General features: G+C 44.3%; 1 protein-coding gene and 1 long non-coding RNA gene across 2 annotated transcripts; one reads left to right on the forward strand and one right to left on the reverse strand.

Annotated features, from left to right (window-relative positions):
- Positions 1–144: 144 nt before the first annotated feature.
- On the forward strand, positions 145–17367 carry senp6 (SUMO1/sentrin specific peptidase 6). The gene is made up of 23 exons (XM_023347973.1): positions 145–292; positions 2438–2531; positions 3396–3459; positions 3529–3635; positions 6981–7130; positions 7212–7282; positions 8269–8360; positions 9957–10341; positions 10420–10655; positions 10734–10877; positions 11311–11344; positions 11566–11754; positions 11964–12157; positions 12794–12945; positions 13018–13134; positions 13216–13338; positions 13427–13519; positions 13786–14069; positions 14141–14226; positions 14378–14463; positions 14536–14604; positions 14681–14831; positions 16813–17367. The coding sequence occupies exons 1-23, from the start codon at positions 256–258 to the stop codon at positions 17014–17016; spliced, it is 3162 nt and encodes a 1053-aa protein (XP_023203741.1). The 5' UTR covers positions 145–255; the 3' UTR covers positions 17017–17367.
- On the reverse strand, positions 4237–5419 carry LOC111611390. Its single transcript, XR_002754035.1, has 2 exons — positions 5098–5419; positions 4237–4847 (listed from the first exon to the last, which is right to left on the reverse strand). It is a non-coding gene; the product is annotated as an uncharacterized LOC111611390 (long non-coding RNA).
- Positions 17368–19370: the final 2003 nt, after the last annotated feature.

Consider the following 19370-nt stretch of genomic DNA (forward strand, 5'->3'; position numbering starts at 1 on the left):
AGACCATGTTAATGGATCAGAACCGGAGAGTTTGAGGTGTTCAGAACCGGCTTATGGTTACATTGGGGATAAACCTGCAGTACGTTCTGGTTTCATTCAGCTTCTACTGGATCGGAGTGTTGGAGCTTTTATTGTGAAGCCCTCACTTTCAACTTCCGGCATGGTGTGTATTTGTGGAGCCGAGAAGCTTTAAACGGCCGCACTTCTGTTTCCAGCCATTAATGAGCATCATCGGAACATGAAGCGGGTCGGGGCATGAACATGGCCCACAACAGAAGCTTCTTCCTCGAAGGTAAGCGGTGACACTCCGCACCGGACACCGGACCGGACCGGACCGCTGCAGCTGCTTCACCCGCACTCAGCCACCGGGACTCCGGCTGGCTCCATGCTGCTTCTCCCCATCATCCTCTGCCCGGCCGGGGGGCAGGGAGGGCCGAATGTTCAGGTCTGGACCGGCTGGGGGATCGGCTAAGGTTAGGGATCGGTTGTTTGTGACCGGAATCGGCTCTGTTCTGGGGGCTGCAGCTATCCCCGTTAGCGCTGCTGTTAGCTGGATGTAGCTGCAGCATAGCCGGGCCTTCCTGTGGGTGGGAGGGGAGGCTGTTAGCCCCAGAGCTGGCTGGCTCACCGCAGATGGAGGCGCAAACAAGTAAACAATAAACAAACAAACAGATAAACAACCTCTGATTGGCCAGAGTTCACTAACAGAATGCTAACTGGTGCTAACGAAGATGCTAACAGGCTAGCTGTAGATCTGAGAGGAAAACATGTAAACAGAAGCAGGATTGGTGTGAATTCAGAGGAAACCTAACCTGCACAGGATAATAAATCCAAACACATGAGATATTATTAGGATTTTCACTGTTACTATTATTGTAGTTACTATTACTATTTACTAAAATCAGGTATAAACTCTTAAAATGAGATAAAATGTAAATAGAAAGGGGATTCCTTCAAATTAGATATTATACAAAATCAATAAAAATATTAAAGGAGGTCGCACAAAAGGGATATACTGTGTATATATAAATATATATATATGTGTGTGTGTGTGTGTGTATGGGGCAAATATCTTTTATCAGTTATTGCTAACTTGGTTACAAGTAGAATAACATTTCCTTGCTGAAAAGTTGTAGATTAGTTTACTCCTAATTCAAGTGTACTGAGATATTTGCACTAAAAACTAGATAAAATACTTTTTGCAGTAGAATTTGAAATGGGGGGGGAATAAAAAATCCTGATAATTTTTATGTCAACATAAAACCTTTAGATGGCAACCAGCTAGTTGGTTTGTTTTTATCATAAGTCTGTTTTAGATTCAGGTATTCAGGAGTTCAACTGGTTTAACATTTTACTCCATCATCTTGTCTACATTGGGGCTGTCTGTCTGTGGAGCTGCAGCTTGAGCCTGTTTGGGTCCAGTGTTCTGGTTCTGGATGTGTGGACCTGATCCAGAACCAGTTTACCTGCAGCCAGGTTGGTTCTGTGGATTACCTCCTGTTTGACCCAGACTCAGCAGAGGCGTCCAATCAGCTGCTTCAGAGCCAGGAAACAGGAAGTGGGAGTGTTGTGGTGCAGCTGGTGTTTCAGGTTAACGGTTCCTCAGCCAGAAAGAAGCAACAAGAGGAAAAAATGAAAACAATAGAAAACTAATTCATTAAGAAAACGCTGCAATAAAACAGTAGCAATGATGTAAAAATAACCAAATAACTGTAATCCACGTCCGTCTGGTTCCATGTAGGACTGAATCGATTAATCAAATTAATCACAATTAATCAATATTTGAAATAACAGTCAATTAATGTTACCAACTGATTAATCATTAACTGGATTACACAAACTCAACAAGGCAATTGGCTGAATAAAAACACATTCTGAGCAGTAAGGAAGCCAAAACTGTACAAAAATTTAGCTTTTAATATAAAATCAGCCTTCTCTGTAAATCTGTTTTACTCAAAACTCAAGTTGTAGTTTTAGCTTCACCTGGTTCAGATTTACCATTTTAGGTAATAAATGGTTTCTTTTATATTTTAAAAAGTGAATTTAATTATTTGCCAGTTGGATGCATTTCAAATATTGTATTAAAAAGGCTTTAGTGGTTAAATGAAAAATCCGTAGAAAGGGCCTTTTTTAATCCAATTAATCGGTTAATCATCAGAATTACTGATTAATCATCATAATAGTTGATCAGTTAATTGACTAGTAAAATGATCGTTGCAGCGTGTGGAGCGGCTCTCGGTCGGATCCGTCTGGTTTCGGTAGTCGATTCTTCAGGGTCCAGACTTTCTCCCAGTCGGGTCTGACTCGTCCCCCAGTCTGTGCAGTTGGAACCGGTCCGGTCCGGTTCGGCTCATGTGATGCTTGTGTCCTGACCCGGTTCTGGTTTGAGTTCTGCTGTTGTTCTTGTTCTGACCCGGTTCTGGTTTTACTGTCTAAGCCCTGAATAGATCTGAGAGCAGGAGAGATGGAGGCTTCAAGAGCAGCTGGAGCTTCTCGCTTCCTGGTGACGCCGAGGCGGAAACCCGACACCAGTAAGCAGCTCTGCTCTCACTTTTTATCCGATCACTTCGCCAAGGCGATGCTGCTCTCGTTCCTGTCACCGCCACCTTCATTAGCCTCTGTTAGCTTCCATTAGCCTCTGTTAGCTTCCATTATATTAGAATATGTGATGAAAAATGTTTTGAAAACTCAACACAGATAAATAAAACCTACGTAAAAATGCTACAAAGCAAAAAAATTATATACTAAGGGGAAAATCTGCAAACTGGCTTCACTAAACTGAAGTCCTCCTGACCACTAGAGGGAGTCTGGAATTACTCTGTTATATTAAATAACTGCATGCTAAAAAAGCAAGTGGGATGCACTTTTTCTTTCTTCCACCCAACTTTCTTCTGAACTTCCTGTCTTTACTGAGCGTTTGGTGCTGGATAATCTGCTGGTCGACTTCCCCTAGTGGTCTGGAGGACTGACATCAGTTTGTTGCTTTTAATGCTAGTTTTTTTGCGACAGCGTTTTTCTGTTGCGTTAGTTTTGTGTGTTTTGGAGTTTGCTTTTCATTTGAACCTGTGGGCCACCGTACTGAGCCCAGCAGAAACTGTAACTAATAAGTGAGTCTTTAACAACATCACAAAATAAAGTTATCACAGAATTTTTTATTTAAATCTGAGAAACAATAATTAAGGCAATCAGGGATGAAATACAGTAAAGGTCAGAAGTTGACATACACCTGTTTGAAGTGAAATCGGACCAAAATTTTCTGGGTTTTATTTACCTTCAGGTTTGACATGAATAAAGGTCATCATGATTGTACAATCAAGCCTTTCTCCTCAAACCGCCACACTGCAGACAGGTCAAAGGTCATCATGGCTGACAGTTCTGGACTCTCTTCTCTGCAGGGCGAGCGCGGTGAGCGAGGAGGAGATGGAGCGGCAGCAGCTGAGCCCCCCGGAGGAGAAGAAGGTAACTTCTCCCGGTTCTGGCCCGGTTCCGACCCAGTTCTGGTTCTGATGCTGCTTTGTTCTTCTCTAGTCTCCTTCGTTAAAGCACTACAGTTCTCCCGACCCGCTGAGGACGTGCGGAAACCGACCCAGCAGCCACATGCGGTCCCTGACCCGGCTGACCCCCCGGAGGTTCAGGTACGGCCCAGTTCTGCTTCTTCAACAGTACTGGTCTAACTGGTTGCACTGGTTTGTTGTTTCAGGACAGATTATCAATAAACTATTATAAATATTGTTTTAACTTATCAAAGTGTCTTCAAAGAGTCGATGCAGAAAGTGATGCTGTGGGCAGGAAAGATCTCCAGTAGCAGTCACTGTTGCATCAAACCCGAAGAGGCCTCTGACTGAAGAAGAAATCTGAAAGTCTTATCACCATAAGACGTGCTAACAGCGTTAGCAAGAAATTATGGCCTTAAAATGTCTTAAATCAATTTTAAAAAGTGTAAGTTGGGCTTAAATACATGAATCACATTTCTGACATTTAAACTCTCGTCTTGTTGCTGCAGGTTTTTGTTTTTTGTTTGTCTTTTGTGGGATTTTTCTCTGGGGCAAAAGTTTGAGTTGCACTCATATCTTCAAGCCAGTTGAGGCTAACGCTAACTAGCTGCTAATATACCCGTGATAGTGTAACACTCACTATGTGTTTACAGTTAATGAACTCGTAATAAAACCAGAGCTAGGTTCGGCTACTGGAGTAGTGAGAAGTGTATTTTGAATTAATGACCACAGACCCAAAAAATTAAGTTGAAAAACAGCCGGCTTATTATTTGTTGAAAGAACAATAAAAGAATAAACAACAACAATGTTACACAATTAACACAAAATGACACAAATTCCAGAAAAAAATAGTTTCCAGTTTCTTTCAGAATATTTTATAAATCTAAATTAAGGATACTATTTATTTTACCTAGGTTATAGTTCTATTTAAGTTCTAGTTAATACTATTTATCTGTTTTAATTTACAGTTGGTTCTAATCTGTTTAATCTATTTTAGTTCTTTGGTGTTTCCCTTAAGGAGTAAAAAAAAAAACAATAACAGCAAAACAACAACACAGCAGAACAATTTCAGCAAGGACAGGTCAAACTGTGCTTCAGATTTGATGTCTTGTTTCCTCCGATGATCCAACAGTTAATTCTGTTTCAGTGACCCACTGCTAATGCGCACAACAACATAGGCAGGTCATACCAAGTTGCGGGGTTGGCAATGTCCAGCAGAAGGCGTAGCTCCTACTGGATGGTCATTAAGCTCCCGGGTTGGCTCCTTAGGAAGATCCAATTCAGTGATGATCCGAGACTCCTTAGTCCAAATCCCAGTCGAACGTAAAAAAATAAAAAAACAACAAAAAAAGCCTGTTGCCAACAAAGAGCGACAGTTAGCAACAGTTAGCTCCTCTGCTGATAAGCCGTTAAATTTCTGTTGACAAGAGCGGCTGTTAGCTTCAGCGGATCAGCTGTTACTCCTGCTGACTTTCAGTTGGCTTGCTGTTAGCACCAAGAGCAACAGCCAACGCCTCCGCTTCAGCTTTCCATTTAAATTAAATAAATGTTTACATTATCTAAAAAAACAACAACAAAGGAACAAAATACACTTCCAACTCACCAAGTCCAGTTCCGCAACACACAAAAGATGATCCCGAACAGTCAGGGTGAGGAAAAAAAATAATGCGAAAAGCTCATTCTCAAGAAATAAGACAAAACAAAACAAAAACTCGTCTTAGACAGCAAGTCAGCTACGAGTAGTCAATTTCTGTTATCTGTCTCTCTTTTTCTTTTTTTCCAGCACAATCCCGTTTGCTTCTGCGCTCTCTGCTTCTTCTCTCTCTCACGTCAGAGAGCGCAGCAACCCGATTGGCTGAATTTAGTCACATGGATTACACATAAATGTAACCCTTCAGAATAAGAGAGTTCGCTGACAAAGCAAAACTGGTCTATACAGTTTCTCTAATCGATTAAAATATCAAAAAATCAAAATACAGCAATTTTAATGTCTCTAATTGTTGCTCTTTTTATGTATATATATATATATATATATATTATATATATATATATATATATATTTTTTTTAACAATTTTAAGATCGATTAATTCCCTATTTATTCTCCTATTTATTTATTTATTTCCTATTTATCTAATTTACTATTATTTTTATGAAGAGGCTATTTCAACCTGGGTTACACCAGCTTGCTAGCTTTTGACGGTGTCCTGTAGTACAGAACCATCAGCCATGACAGTCAAAACAGTTTCATTTATAAAGCAGCTTTGAGCCAGAAACGACTCGGTGCTGAGAGCAAGAAGTTATAAACATATAATAAGAAAAAGCATTAAACAGATTTAAATGAAACAAAAAAATAAATAAGGTGCTAAGCTAGCTAACTAATTAGCTCTTTTGCTAGCTAGGTTCCCCCACTATTTTTTCTAGGTGATCAGACATATCCGGTGGCAGACAGCTACTGGATGTGTGGTGATGACATTTTAATCAACACATTGCCCCTAAGATGGGTAGGCCTTTGCACCCTTGTTTGAATGAAAGTACCAATAACCTTAGTGTATGAAGGAGTCGCAGACATAGTAGGAACGCACCGCAATAAAACAAGGCTTTGTAGAAGCCTGGGGGATTATGGATTAAATGAAGGAGTATATTTGGCTCTTATAGGTCAACCAAGAGGAATTAATAATGAATTCAAAGAACGACACGAAGTCGCTGCAGGATTTGAGGCAATCATACCCATGATCGGAATTATTAAAAATATTGAACGGATTAACTATATTTATTACAACCAACAGCGAATGATAAACTTTACTATTGAAGGATTTATGGCCCTGGGAGAACAACTTCATGAAACAAGTAGGATGACAAGACAAAATAGACAAGCATTAGATTGACTCATGGCCAAAATGGGCGGAGTTTGCAAAATTTTTGGCAACGAATGTTGTAAGTTTATTCCAACAAATACAGCACCGAAAGGTGCATTTAGAGTAGCAATGACCAAACTGAATAAACTGAAGGAAGAAATGAAAGAACAACTGGCAATGGAAAGGTCTGGAGGAAATTAGCAGTAGCCTCAAACATGTCTCTCTGATTGGACAGAAAACAGGAAGCTGTCAGAACCTCTGAGAAACTGGTTAAACCCAGAAAGTTCTGAAAGTCCCACCGGACCAGAACCTTCATCACGCTGAGCTGAAAATCTGGGAAAATCTTGAAAGTTAAACTGGAAAATGGATCAGAATGAGAACTGGGTTAACTGGGTAGAGTCCAGGCTCTTGTGACCTGGTTGAACTCTGCTGGTTCTGATGGAAGGCTGGCCGGAAAGGCGGTCCAAACAGCAGTGGGCCTTCATTATTCTCTGCAGATGCTGGTTCTGGTTGGTTTCTGATTTGTCCAGCCAGTTCTGGTCCTGGTCCTGATCCTAATCTTGGTCCTGATCCTAATTTTGGTTCTGGTCCTGATTAAATCTTGGTTCTGGTACACTCTCTGCCCCATAGCGACGTGGCGCTGCCGGTACCGACGCCGTCCTCCACCAGAACCGACCTGAACCTGATCTTCACCTCGGCTCTTCCTCCAGGGATCGTCCTGCAGGGCCGCCACTTTCAGCACGCCCAGGTGCCGTCGGTGGGCAGGAAGCCGGGTCAAAGGTCAGCAGTCCTCACGCGCACGCTTCTGCCTCCTCATGTGGACGTCGCTAGAGACTCTCTGTTGTCCCTCCTGTCCCACAGAAACAACTTCTCGTCCACACAGCCGGCCGTGGAAGTGGACAGCATCGTCCTCACCTGTCCAGAGTCTCCAGGTAGAGTCCTGCTCCTCTGCTTCACGTTACCATGGAAACAAGCATCAAGTAGAGAGTCGGCGTTAGCTAGAACTGGCTACGGCTGGTTTCTGATCTAGCTTCATCAGAAACAAACCTGCAGTGTTGCTTTGATTCTTTCATGTTAGAGAAATCCTTTAGTCTCCATGGCAACCGTTCAGCTGTTAAACGTCTGGGTGGATGTAGCCCCGCCTTCAAGGTGCAACTTCTCCACCCCCACTCAGCTCCTTCAGACTAGCTAGCAGCAATTAGCAAACTGCTGAGCTCATTATATTAGCTGCTGCAAGTAAAACCATTAAAGGGTTAATAGAGGAGCCATGTTGGGACAACTTCCTGGAGGCGGAGCTTCAGAGCAGGAGTTCTTAAAGAGACAGAGGAACAATTTCAAGGTGTTAAGTCAGAAAGTCAAATTTCTTTTAAGTTATATTTGATATTAATAACATTTTTAAAACAACTGAAGGTAGCATAGTTACTGACTGTGATAGGAAAAATCACTTTGTGCCTGGAAAACAAATAATTTCTGACTTTTGCTTTGACTATACCATAGAGTTAGCCCCGCCCAGAAGCACCAGTTGATTTCACAGATAGCAGAAAATAAAAATTAATTCTCAAATGTTGTTTTTTAAAATTATTTTGTTTTAATAATGATATTTATTTTATATTTACAGACTTGATCGATTCTAAGTTATTAATGATTAATTTGAGTCAGGTCAGTGGGCGGGGCCAACTCTGCTCTAGTTGACAGTGATTGGTCTGAGGTTGACCAATCAGATGTTGGATCCGTTTGATCCAGTCATGTTCCACCAGAAATATAAAAATGAATTATTTTCACAGTTAAAGCTCCAACATTATGATAGTTTCTGCATTTAAATATTTCATGTGTTTCTGTAACGACCGGAGCTGCTGTCAGAATGAGTCCTGGTCGTCATGGCGACGGTCAGCTGATCTGCCTGTTCTAACTGTTGCAGAAGAAGAAACGCTGAGCATCAAGCGGCGCGCCCAGCAGAGGAGGAAACCGCTGGAGGACGTCGGCTTCTCTCCGCAGCTCCAAGCCCCCGAGGTGAGAGAGGCCGCGCCGCGTTTCCCACAATTCATAGCTGAGACACACAACAGGAAACACACACACACACACACACTCCAGGTCCGACTCGGTTTTAATCGTTTTTGTCTTTTGATATTTAAACATGAAAATGTGGAATATTGTTTCCTCTAGTCTGTCAACAACCTAAGAAAAGATTTATTTTATTATTATTGTTTTAACCCTCTGATGTGTAAGTGGTTCCTATTGGACCCGGTCAGGTCGTCTTTTTGCAAAATCTTTGTAATGAAAAGTTTTCATCACTTCATATTCCAGGTATTCCTCAAAAAATATGTTACTGATATCATGCAATTAAAATTTTTAATTGGCCTTTTATACATTTTTAGAAATAGCCTGTTTTATATCACTACCCTATTCTTCCATAAGTGGGTCCAAAATGACCCGAATGCATTTCCTGTGGAGTTTAATGGGAATCTTTGTTTCTTACCAGCTGTGACTAAAACATTGTTTTGTGAACCAAACACTCCGAGTCCCAAGTCTCACCAAGAGAAAATGTGTTGAATGACATGCAAAACCTGTTGATCGTTGTGTTCAAGGTTCTTTCTTTTATTATCGCAATAAATAAAATAAAAATTCATAGCTATATAAATAAATGCATAAATAAATTAGCTTCTCCGGGTCGGGGTGGGGGTTCTGCCCCAAGTGGAGGATTTCAATATCTTAGGATTCTGTTCACAAATGATGAAAAATTACACACACACACACACACACATAGTGGATGTTGACATTGTCCGTTATTGACATTTCATCATTGCTGTTGTAAAACTGCTATTGTTATCATTTCGTATTAAAAATGTACTACAAATCGCTCTAAAACTGTTTTAAAAAGTGAAAAATGAAAATATTTCAAACATGAAAAAGTTATTTTGTGAAATAAAACACAGTAGAAAGTATACAAAATCTTATTTCGAATCAAAATGACAAAAGTAGCATAAAAACACATTGATTGTAACCCGAGTCATTCTTCAGAGGGTTCAAAATTAAAACCAAAATTAAAATCATACTTATTTCATAGTTTCGGGCTGGAACAGTTAGTTGGATAAAAAATTGGCACATTTTTCAGATTATTTATTTAATCACAATATTAGAAATACATAAGATGCAAACAAACAAATCATTCCATTAGTAACTGAGTTTTTGATCAATCAGTTTTCTGCCAATAAGAGTTTTTTAGTGTTTACAATATTAAAGGTATGAATAAACAAATCCATTAATTAATGATTAACCAGTTACTAAAACAACTGAAATTAATCCATTAATCAGCTTTGCTTTAAATTCCCTTCAATCATTGTCAAAAGTCTGATTTAACTTTATTTCATTTAAAATGTAATAATTAACATATTTGATCCAACAAGTAAATAATCACTTCAGTTTAAATAAAAAGTTAAAAATAAGCAACATAATTATTTGTAATCAAATGTTTTCTTCTGTTGAGAAAACAGACGATTCTTCCGGTACAGAGGGGCCAATACTTTGATTTTTCTGCTTTAAAATTTTTTTTCTCCATGGAAATGAGAACTAAAAAGATGTGAAACTTTCTGCCCGTGTCTTGTGCAGCCGGGTCGGCCCGCCGTCTACCACTCCGTGTGCCTGAAGTGTCGCCAGCCCAGTGAGCTCGGCAGCAGCTGCTTGACCTGCGGCAGCAGCGAGTCTCTGGCTCCGCCCCCGGGCTCCCCGACCCTGCGACCTCTGGCGGGGCCGCGGCCCGCCCCGTCCTCCCCCGCCCCGCGCCCCGCCATCCGGTCCAAGGACCCCGCCGGACCCGTCGGGATCCAGCAGAACTTCTACAAACCCGGCGCTGCCATGCCGGTGCGCATCTCGGCCAGCAGGGCGGCGCCGCTGAGCAACGGCAGGATCCCGCTTCTAGCCGGGACGTCGGGCTGCTGCGGAGCCAAAGGGAAGCGGGCGGCGGCGGGGCAGCCGCCGGAGCTCAACGACCCCAGTGAGCGACGGGAATCACGATCCGGGAAGCTCGCGGTTTTCCGACGCTGCCAGGCTAACTTGCGTTCTTCTTCTGCAGTCGTCCTGTCCAGCGACGAGGAGGAGGCGGAGACAGGCAGCACCGGAAGCGTGAACCGATTGGACAACGTCTCGCCTCGACCCGCTGACTCCGCCCACTCCTCTCCGGCGCCCTCCGGAGGCCGAGTGGAGGCGGCGGTGAAGAGCACCGCCGAGCAGGAGGAGCTGAACGCTGACTTCTTCGAGGACGTCAACACAAAGATCACGATCCCACACCGAGCCCAGATGAAGGACCAGGTGAGAACGGGAGTTTACTGGGAAAATCCCCGGGATCTAACTGGGAATCAAACCTTCTCTTCTTCTCCTGTTTCCCAGTTTGGGAATCAGCCTCCAGCCGAGTCTCTGACGCCGAGGAGGAAGAAGCCCAAAATGGCGCATACCAAGTGTGACAGCATCATCCTGGAGTGCCGCAGCGTTCGGATCGGGAGTCTGAGGCGGATGGTGACGAAGCCCGTCATCGTGAGTCCGAATGGTTCCCAGTCTAGTCATTGAATTTACAGCTCGTTGCTGTTTTTGTCAAAAAAAGTTGCTATATTTGTCAGACGTTGCTGGGTTTGCGCTGGCTGCGTTTTTGTTGAAAAGTCACTAAATTTCGGAGCATCAGAGACACCAGAACCGCCGACGCAGCTAACCTGAAGTTCTGTTACCGAAGCAACTTCCAGAACCTCAGCAGAACCTCGGGCCGGGCTCCTCCGTGCTGCGCCGCATTGATGCATGGATTCATGAAAACCTGAAAACCTGAACTGAGTTTACAGAAATGAACAAACTTTTTATGAGTCGTGCATTTCTGTTAAAATGTTGTTTTATTGAACTGATTTAATATTCTGATTACTGCAGCTCAGATCAAAGTGGAACATAAAAGATTAATTACATTTTTTTTGCTGTTTTCCAGTTTTCTGTGGACGGCATCCAGGTGGAAGCTGAAGGTAAGGAGCAGCTGTGATTGGCTGGCTGCAGCAGGCAGGATACCTGCTGATTGGTTAATACCAGAGATTATTTAAATCCAGATGAAATCAGGTTGACCTCAGGTTGACTTCGGGTTAACCTCGGGTTGACCTCGGGTTGACCTCGGGTTAATCTCGGGTTGACCCCGGATTAATCTCGGGTTGACCTCGGGTTGACCTCAGGTTTCCTGCTGTCTCTCCAGGTGCGGAGCCCGGTACTGTGGAAGACTTTTACCTGCAGACGTCGGAGCTGATCAGCTGCGAGTGGTGCAGCGTCCGGAAGCTTCCTGTTCTGTTTTTCCAGACGACCGCGGACGAATGTGTGCGCCTGCGCTCGCAGCTCAACATGTCGCAGGAGCAGGGGGGCCAGTGGTACGACTGTGCCGCAGAGCGTGAGTCCAGATAGCTTCCTGTGTCTGATCCGGGTCAGAACTGGAACGTTGAAACTAAAACTTCTGTCAGAAACGACTCGTGCAAGTAGAATTAATCCTCTGTTGACATTTCTCAGGGTTTCTAGTCTATTATTTTAGCGCTTAATGTGGCTAGCGTCTGAGTGGATAAGAATCGGGACGAAAATGGATGTGAGGTTTTGTTTCCTCAGACGTAGATGAGAAGTACATCGTGCTGATCTTCGAGAACGGCCTGGTGATGAAGGAGCAGATGATCCTGGAGGACATCCTGACCGTCATCGGCCACAACAACAAACTCAGCAGCTTCCCCACAAAGCTGACCTTCGACGAGGCCAACATCCGCCTGGTCAACTACAACAAGGCGTCCAGCCAGAAGGTCGACAAGGTGCGTTCACTGACCAACGGAAAATCAGAAACTGGTTGACATTTCCAATCCAAACAGGAAGCTGTTTGAAGCAGAAACTCGGATCATCCAGACGCTCTTTGTTTGATTTATAGCCAAAATAATTAATTGGCTTAATTTCATCATAAGTAACTACATAAATATGATGTAAAATGTTCCAATTTTGGCACATTAGATTATTTTACTTGAGCTTGTCTCACTTAAATTTGGATTATTTAGTTTCATTGATGTTAGCTTAGCAACTTTAGCTTTGTGTTTTCTGGATAATTCAGTTTGTTACCAATCCACATGCAGCTCATTTTAACATATTCTTGTTTTAATTCTCTTTAGCTAACTATTTCCTGTTGGTCTAATTTTTGCTTTGCGTCCCTGTTTAGGGAACCTTGGTTCTTCTCTCTGTCCTTCTGGGTTTTTGGGTCAATATTTGTGATTAAGTCTCATTTCTGATCATTAAACTAAACAGGATGAGCTTCATTTAGGTTAGCATTAGCTTTAGCGCCATTAGCTTTGTGTCTACTGGTTTATCTATTGTGACCTCTAACTGGAATGGATCTGATTTGATGTGGTTCTGGCTCTATCGGGTTTGTCTGAACCGGTGGTTGGTGTTGGCCCCCCCAGGTGAAGCTGGAGCAGTCGCCCCCCAAAGCACCCCCTGCTGGCGGGATGTCGACTCGCACGCGGATGGCGACTCGCCAGCAGAGCGGCGCGTTCTTCGACGAAGACGAGGAAATGACAGACCTGCAGCCGACCTTCTCTGGGCCGGTCATGAAGTGAGTGTCTCTGCTGCCCCCTGCCGGCCGGCTGAGCTAACTGCCATTAACCTGCTGGCGTCTGCCCCCCAGGCTGATGGTGTACCCCCCGCCTCCAGCCAAAGGCGGGATCTCCGTCACTAACGAAGACCTGCACTGCCTTAACGACGGGGAGTTCCTGAACGACGTCATCATCGACTTTTATTTAAAGTCAGTTTTTATCGTTTCTGCTTCTCCTTACATTTAAACAGATTTAAAACTTCTGGTAATTTATGTTTCTCTGTTTTTTAGATATTTAGTTCTGGAAAGATTAAAAAAAGAAGATGCACTAAGGATCCACGTGTTCAGTTCATTTTTCTACAAGCGGCTGAATCAGCGAGAGCGGCGGAGCGGCCCGGACACCGTCAACCTGCCGTAAGCGCCGCTGCCATGTTTGAGGCCGCCATGTTTCAGGCGGTCCGGTCGGTTCCACCGCTGATCTAAACTCTGATTGGCTCCTCAGGATCCAGAAGAGGAAGCACAACAGGGTGAAGACGTGGACGCGGCACGTGGATCTGTTCCAGAAGGACTTCATCTTTGTTCCCATCAACGAGTCGTAAGTTGCCCTGACCTCTGACCTTTCATCTTATTTCTGCTCCTTAATTTCTTCTATTTTCTTTTTTTCTCATTAAAATCCTAATTTATATAAAAACAGGCCTGGAGACCTAGCAATCCGGCACCTGAACCCAGTCTGACTGGAACAAACAGAAATGAGTTTTACAGCATCGTCACCTGGTGGTTGAGCCTCGGTGAACGGAAGCAGCAGAAAGTCCCACGTTTCCCTCATAAGATTAAAGGTCAGGTGGATCTGTTTCTCCTCAGGGCCCACTGGTACCTGGCGGTCATATGCTTCCCGGGCCTGGACGGCCCGGTCCTGGAGAAGAACCCCATGTACCTGGACCCGCCCGCGGCCTCTGGGTTGCCCGCCGAGCCGCAGTTGGAGGAGAACATCCCGGACCACTGCCGGCCGCTGTCCCCGGATGGCCTGGACTGCTCGTCCGAGGAACCGTCCCCCGCCGTCCCGGAGGAGGCCGACTGCGACCCGAACGAGGCGGGCCAGAACCCGCTGGGACCGGGCCGGGCCGACGCTGAGCTGCAGTTCAGCAGTAAGTGGATCTAGAGGTTCTGCTGCTGTGTGGTGTTGAACCGGATCAGAACCGTCTGTTGCTGTCTGAAGGCGAGCTGCACCGGATCAGCGTCTGTTACGGTTCCGGAAACGGAGATGACGCCTACGCCTTCTCTGACGACCAGAGCTCCTGCCAGGTACCGATATGCGTCTCGTCCCCGACCAGACCAGCAGACCAGACCAGAGCGGTTCTGGTTTTAACTCGATGAATCGTTCAAATTATCGATTAATCGTCAAAATAACAATTAGTCCTTAATAATCGATTAATCGCTGTGTTGATGGATTCAGGACGAGTGCAGCGACGACGGGAACGCGGCTGACGACACCGGCGCCTCCGAGACCAGCTTGGCCTCCAAACCCGTCATCTGCAAACAGTGAGTGGGTCGGAACCGTCAGAACCAGCAGCGCCCCCTGCTGTTCTGACGGGTCCCTGTCTGCTCTCTCAGGCCTTGCATCCTCATCATGGACTCCCTGCGCGGCCCGGCCCGGTCCAACGTGGTGAAGACTCTCAGAGAGTGAGTGGGAGCGTTCAGGTTCTGATTGGGTTCTGATGCTGGTTCTGATGCTGGTTCTGATCCGGTTCTGGTCCAGGTACCTGGAGGTGGAGTGGGAGGTGCGGAAAGCGACGCAGCGGGGTTTTGGGAAGGAGGTGATGAAGGGCTCCAGCCCCCGCGTGCCGCAGCAGGACAACTTCAGCGACTGCGGCGTTTACGTCCTGCAGTACGTGGAGAGCTTCTTCGAGGTCAGAGCCGTCCGCCATCTTGTTTCTAACTCACATCCACTTTTCCAGATAAACTCTGAATTTGTCCGCAGAGCTTCCATCTTTGTTTCATTTCTTGTGTAAATATTTGGCCTGAGGCGTCTCAGTGCTGCCCTCTGTGGGTTGGAAGTTGAATTCTCCTATTGGCTAATAGCCCCGCCTCACTCGGGCTGCGTTTGATATCCGTGGGAACTTGGAGTGCTCCAGTTCAGTCGGAGAAGCCGAGATTTCATAGAACTTCTAGCATCGTGTTAATTTTTACCTTCCTCCGTTTTTAATCTCTTCAGGTCAGAGCAAAATGTAAAATGAACTTTTCCACCCGACACAGTTCAGTTTTTTCTTCTGACATTTTAGAAGTTTATTCAATATTTAGATGACAGTTGGATTAAAAGTCAGCTTCACATGAGAGAAAAGTGTCCAAAGCAAAGCTAGTTTTTTTCCTTAGAGATGAGTTTTCACATTTAAACCGTTTTATTTCCGTTCTGGTCCAAGATCATCAATAACCCAGATGCATGCTGGGATACGGGTTTGGGTTTCCGAGGACTGAGGCTGGAGTTGGGGATAAAACTAGAACCAAATCAAGCAGAGGTCTACAACGTGGAGTGACGCCCCCTAGGGGAACGAGGGAGTACTGCAGCATTGCGTGAGATTAGACAATTTAAAAATATCTTTGTCTTTAAATATACATGGACCTTACCAAGCTCCGCCCACAACCGACCCACGTGACCGCAAGTCTCACAAGCAAAGCCTGGTTGTTTCTATGTAAACATGACTGATTAGTGCATCATTTCTACCGGATTTTCACAATATATCAGCTACTAAATGGACAGAGGAACTAACAAGTTCATGTCATCATCTGGGAGGAGGTTACTGGTTTCTCAGTCACAAGCTGGTTGCAAACCTGAGGCCAGCAGGTGTCAGTCAGTTATGGTAGATCTGAACTTTGACCTCAATATGAGAAGCTACAGACCGATAGGAGGAACCAAAGAGCTCTGTAAAGGTAAAGGCAAATCTTCTGAAGTTGGGATATAATTAATTTAATTTCACATAATTACCTCGGTAGAAGCCATTTGTATGTTAAAATTTTATGAAATGTATTTGTTCTATTTGATGTTTGTTGTGAATGATGTAAACTCACAAACGAACGAGGTAATTAGTCCAACGTTTAGAAACTACAGCGGCTGTAATGAGCCACAGCAAAGGAAAACAAAGGTAAAATAACCTGAACAGGTGATCAACTCAAAACCACTCCTACCTTTTTACTCTCTCTCTCTCTGTAGTTTAAGCACACCTGTTACCGTGGCAACCGCCTGCGCCGCACAAGACGAGCAAAGATTAAGTTAAAAACAAAACATTCAGTCCGTTACCATATCAAGTTTCCAGGCTTGATATTTATTTCTCGATTATTAATCAGCGCTTCCCTGAACACAGCGATGGTTGATTGACTAGCTGTACTTGGTGCTAACGTGGCTAACACGAGTAACAGTTTAGTCCAAAGCCTTTTCTGCTAAAATAAAATCTTTAGTGTATGTCAGATACAGACACATTGCATATTGATCTGTTTAGCTAACGTAAGAATGTGTAGCAGACAGGCTTCAAGGTGTAGAAGTTGTATCAGTTCTGCCATTATGCTGTACTTAGCTAACGGGAAGCTAACGGTGTTTGTGAGACGGCCGCGCACGTGACCACGTAGAATGGGCATCAACCAATGAAAAGCGGCCCCTGTGGTAAGGTCCATTAATGTAAATCCATCGCGTAATAAATAGATAATTTATTTCAGACAGAAACTGACATAAAATTATCTTGATTTTAGTAAAATAATAGAAATCAGATTCATTCATGTCCAGGTTGATGTTAGATTTCAGGTTTTGGAGGCTCTAAGATAACTTTGGGTTTCTGATAGCCTCCAGAGGTTCTGCTGTGTCCCGGTTCTAATCCATCCCGGTTCTGCTCCTCCCTCCAGAACCCCATCCCCAGCTTCCACCTGCCCATGAACTTGTCTGACTGGTTCCCCCAGCAACGGATGAAGACGAAGCGCGAGGAGATCAAGGAGCTCATCCTAAAGATCAAAGGTCAACAGGAAGTGGACAGGAAGGAGTCGGGCCGGGCCGAGGAGCCGCCCGGTTCCCCCGAGGAGGTCGAGGAGACTCCGGGATCCGAGCCCTGATAGTCCCGTCTCCTTGGAGACGGTCCTGGATCGCCTGCCTACGTTAAAAACACATCAGACTTGAAATTTGTACCGAGTGAGACATCACATGTAAATACGCTGCCTTTGTAACTTCCTGTTTAGGACTCATCCGAGCGTTAAGTTATGGATCCATACGCGTCTCGTCCTGCGGGAGGCGCTGTTCTGCACTTGCATCGTCATTTTTTAATCTTGCCTTGTTTTGAGGAGCCGATGACAATAAACAGAAGCCTGAGTTCAGAGAGCGCCCCCTGGCGGACAGGAGGCGTAGTAGTTGAGAGCTTGTTGTGTCTGGATGAATCAACATTAAAAACAAACTGATGCAAGAGCAAATGCGAATCCGCCTCTCTGTCTGCTGCTGGTTCTGGTGGTACTACCTGACGGAACCGAACCGTCATGATGGTACCAACCCGACAGAATGGAACCGAACCGACGGAACCGAACCAACCAGATGGTACCCATCCGAAAGTATTGACCCTATATCCAACCCGAGCTATGGACGCGGTGGTACTGACACAAACAAACACGACCCAACGGGTTCGTTTTCGTAATAACCAAAAGGAACTGACACAGACCTGACGGTACCAACCTGATGGACCCCACATGACCGGAAATGACACTTTGGTACCAAGCTGACAGTACTAACCCCATGGAATCGACACCGACCCAGCCAGCCCGGCTCCAGGGGAGCATCAGCTTATTCTGGAGGCAAAATGAATCTACGTAGCAACAATAACATGACTCGAGTAAAAGAAAAAGGAACAGTGCAGTAAAACTATTAAATACATTTTTCCTAAAAAGTTACGCAAGTGAATGTAACAAGTACTTCCCACTTTTGAACATAAACACCAGTAGCCTACAGACTGCTAGTTAGCAAGGGTAAGGTGCTGTACTGGTGTTAGTCGTCTTTTAGCTAACATTAGCTAGTCGTCTTTTAGCTAACATTAGCTAGTCGTCTTTTAGCTAACATTAATTAGTCGTCTTTTAGCTAACATTAGCTAGTCGTCTTTTAGCTAACATTAATTAGTCGTCTTTTAGCTAACATTAGCTAGTCGTCTTTTAGCTAACATTAGCTAGTCGTCTTTTAGCTAACATTAGCTAGTCATCTCTTAGCTAGTCATCTTTTAGCTAACATTAGCTAGTCATCTGTTAGCTAACAGATTACCTGCATCCATCAGCTTTACTGAACTCTGTCGGTTAGTTTGGGGGAAAAACTGTAAAGTTTTTTGTGTTTTGCTACCATGATTCTAACACACCTGAGCAGCTCTGCGCAGCAGCAGCAGGTCTCCTTCTGCTGCACAGGTATAAACTCAGCGCCAGCATCATAGCGCTCATGTTGCATTAAAGGCGGCTCGGAAGAACAGGTTACGTGTTAACAACGGATTAAAGTTTTAACTTCTGAAAAAAAGTGACAGAAGGCTTAGATATGGGAAGTGCGGAAGCCGCTACTGTATCAAACCGATATAGGAAAATCAGAGAATTGGCATTTTAAGGTAAAAACAACAAACAGCTTCCAGTCCAGGGGCTGATTCTGTGGGCCTGGACCAGGTGGATCTTCAGGTTCCTCATCACTGACATGAAGCAGGAAGTAAGTACACCCTCTGAACTGTCACTGAGAAACTCAGACATGAAAACAGAAACCTTAAAAATATTTCAGCTATTATTAAATCCAGAAAAACTTTATTAAAGATTTTAACTCTGATCTCCAAAAGTTCCTCTGAGTCGATGCTGATGGCAGCAAGGGGCTCCTGTAGCAGTCAGTGTTACAGTGGCTCTGAATTGGCCTCTGTATCCACTTTGCTCCATGGAACCAGAACTCCAACACCTGTCCAGCTGTTTGAATGGACTCTGATGAGCTTTGGGTCGTTGTTCTGGCAGAACCAGAACCAGGAGGTTCTACTGCTAGGAGCAGAACCTCCTGATTACAGCCCTCAGCATGACTCTGCCACCACCGTGTCTGACTGCAGCCATGATGCAACAGAACCAGCAGGTTCCATTGGGTCCAGGGTCCTGAGACGGGTCTCTGTTCTGCTGGGGCAGCAGAGGTTCTGGTCTGTCACGTTGACCTCTGACTTTTACTGGATGAGCCAGCATGGAAATGTTCTGGTTCTGCTGAGGAGTTCTGGACCTTCTGGACGGTTCTGAACCTGTTTGGTTCTGATCGTCTTTCTGATGGTTTTTAGTTTTTTGCAAATTTTTTCTTTGAAAATGAATATTTAAAATTTTCCTTCAGATTCAGATATATTTTTTTAAATGTTAAAATAATTAAAGCAAAAAATACAAAAACATCAAAATGACTGTTAACAAGTTTATTAGAAAAATAAGTTCATCATGTA

The sequence above is a fragment of the Xiphophorus maculatus genome, chromosome 15 (genome assembly GCF_002775205.1).
Source record: "Xiphophorus maculatus strain JP 163 A chromosome 15, X_maculatus-5.0-male, whole genome shotgun sequence".
NCBI classification, from domain to species: domain Eukaryota; kingdom Metazoa; phylum Chordata; class Actinopteri; order Cyprinodontiformes; family Poeciliidae; genus Xiphophorus; species Xiphophorus maculatus.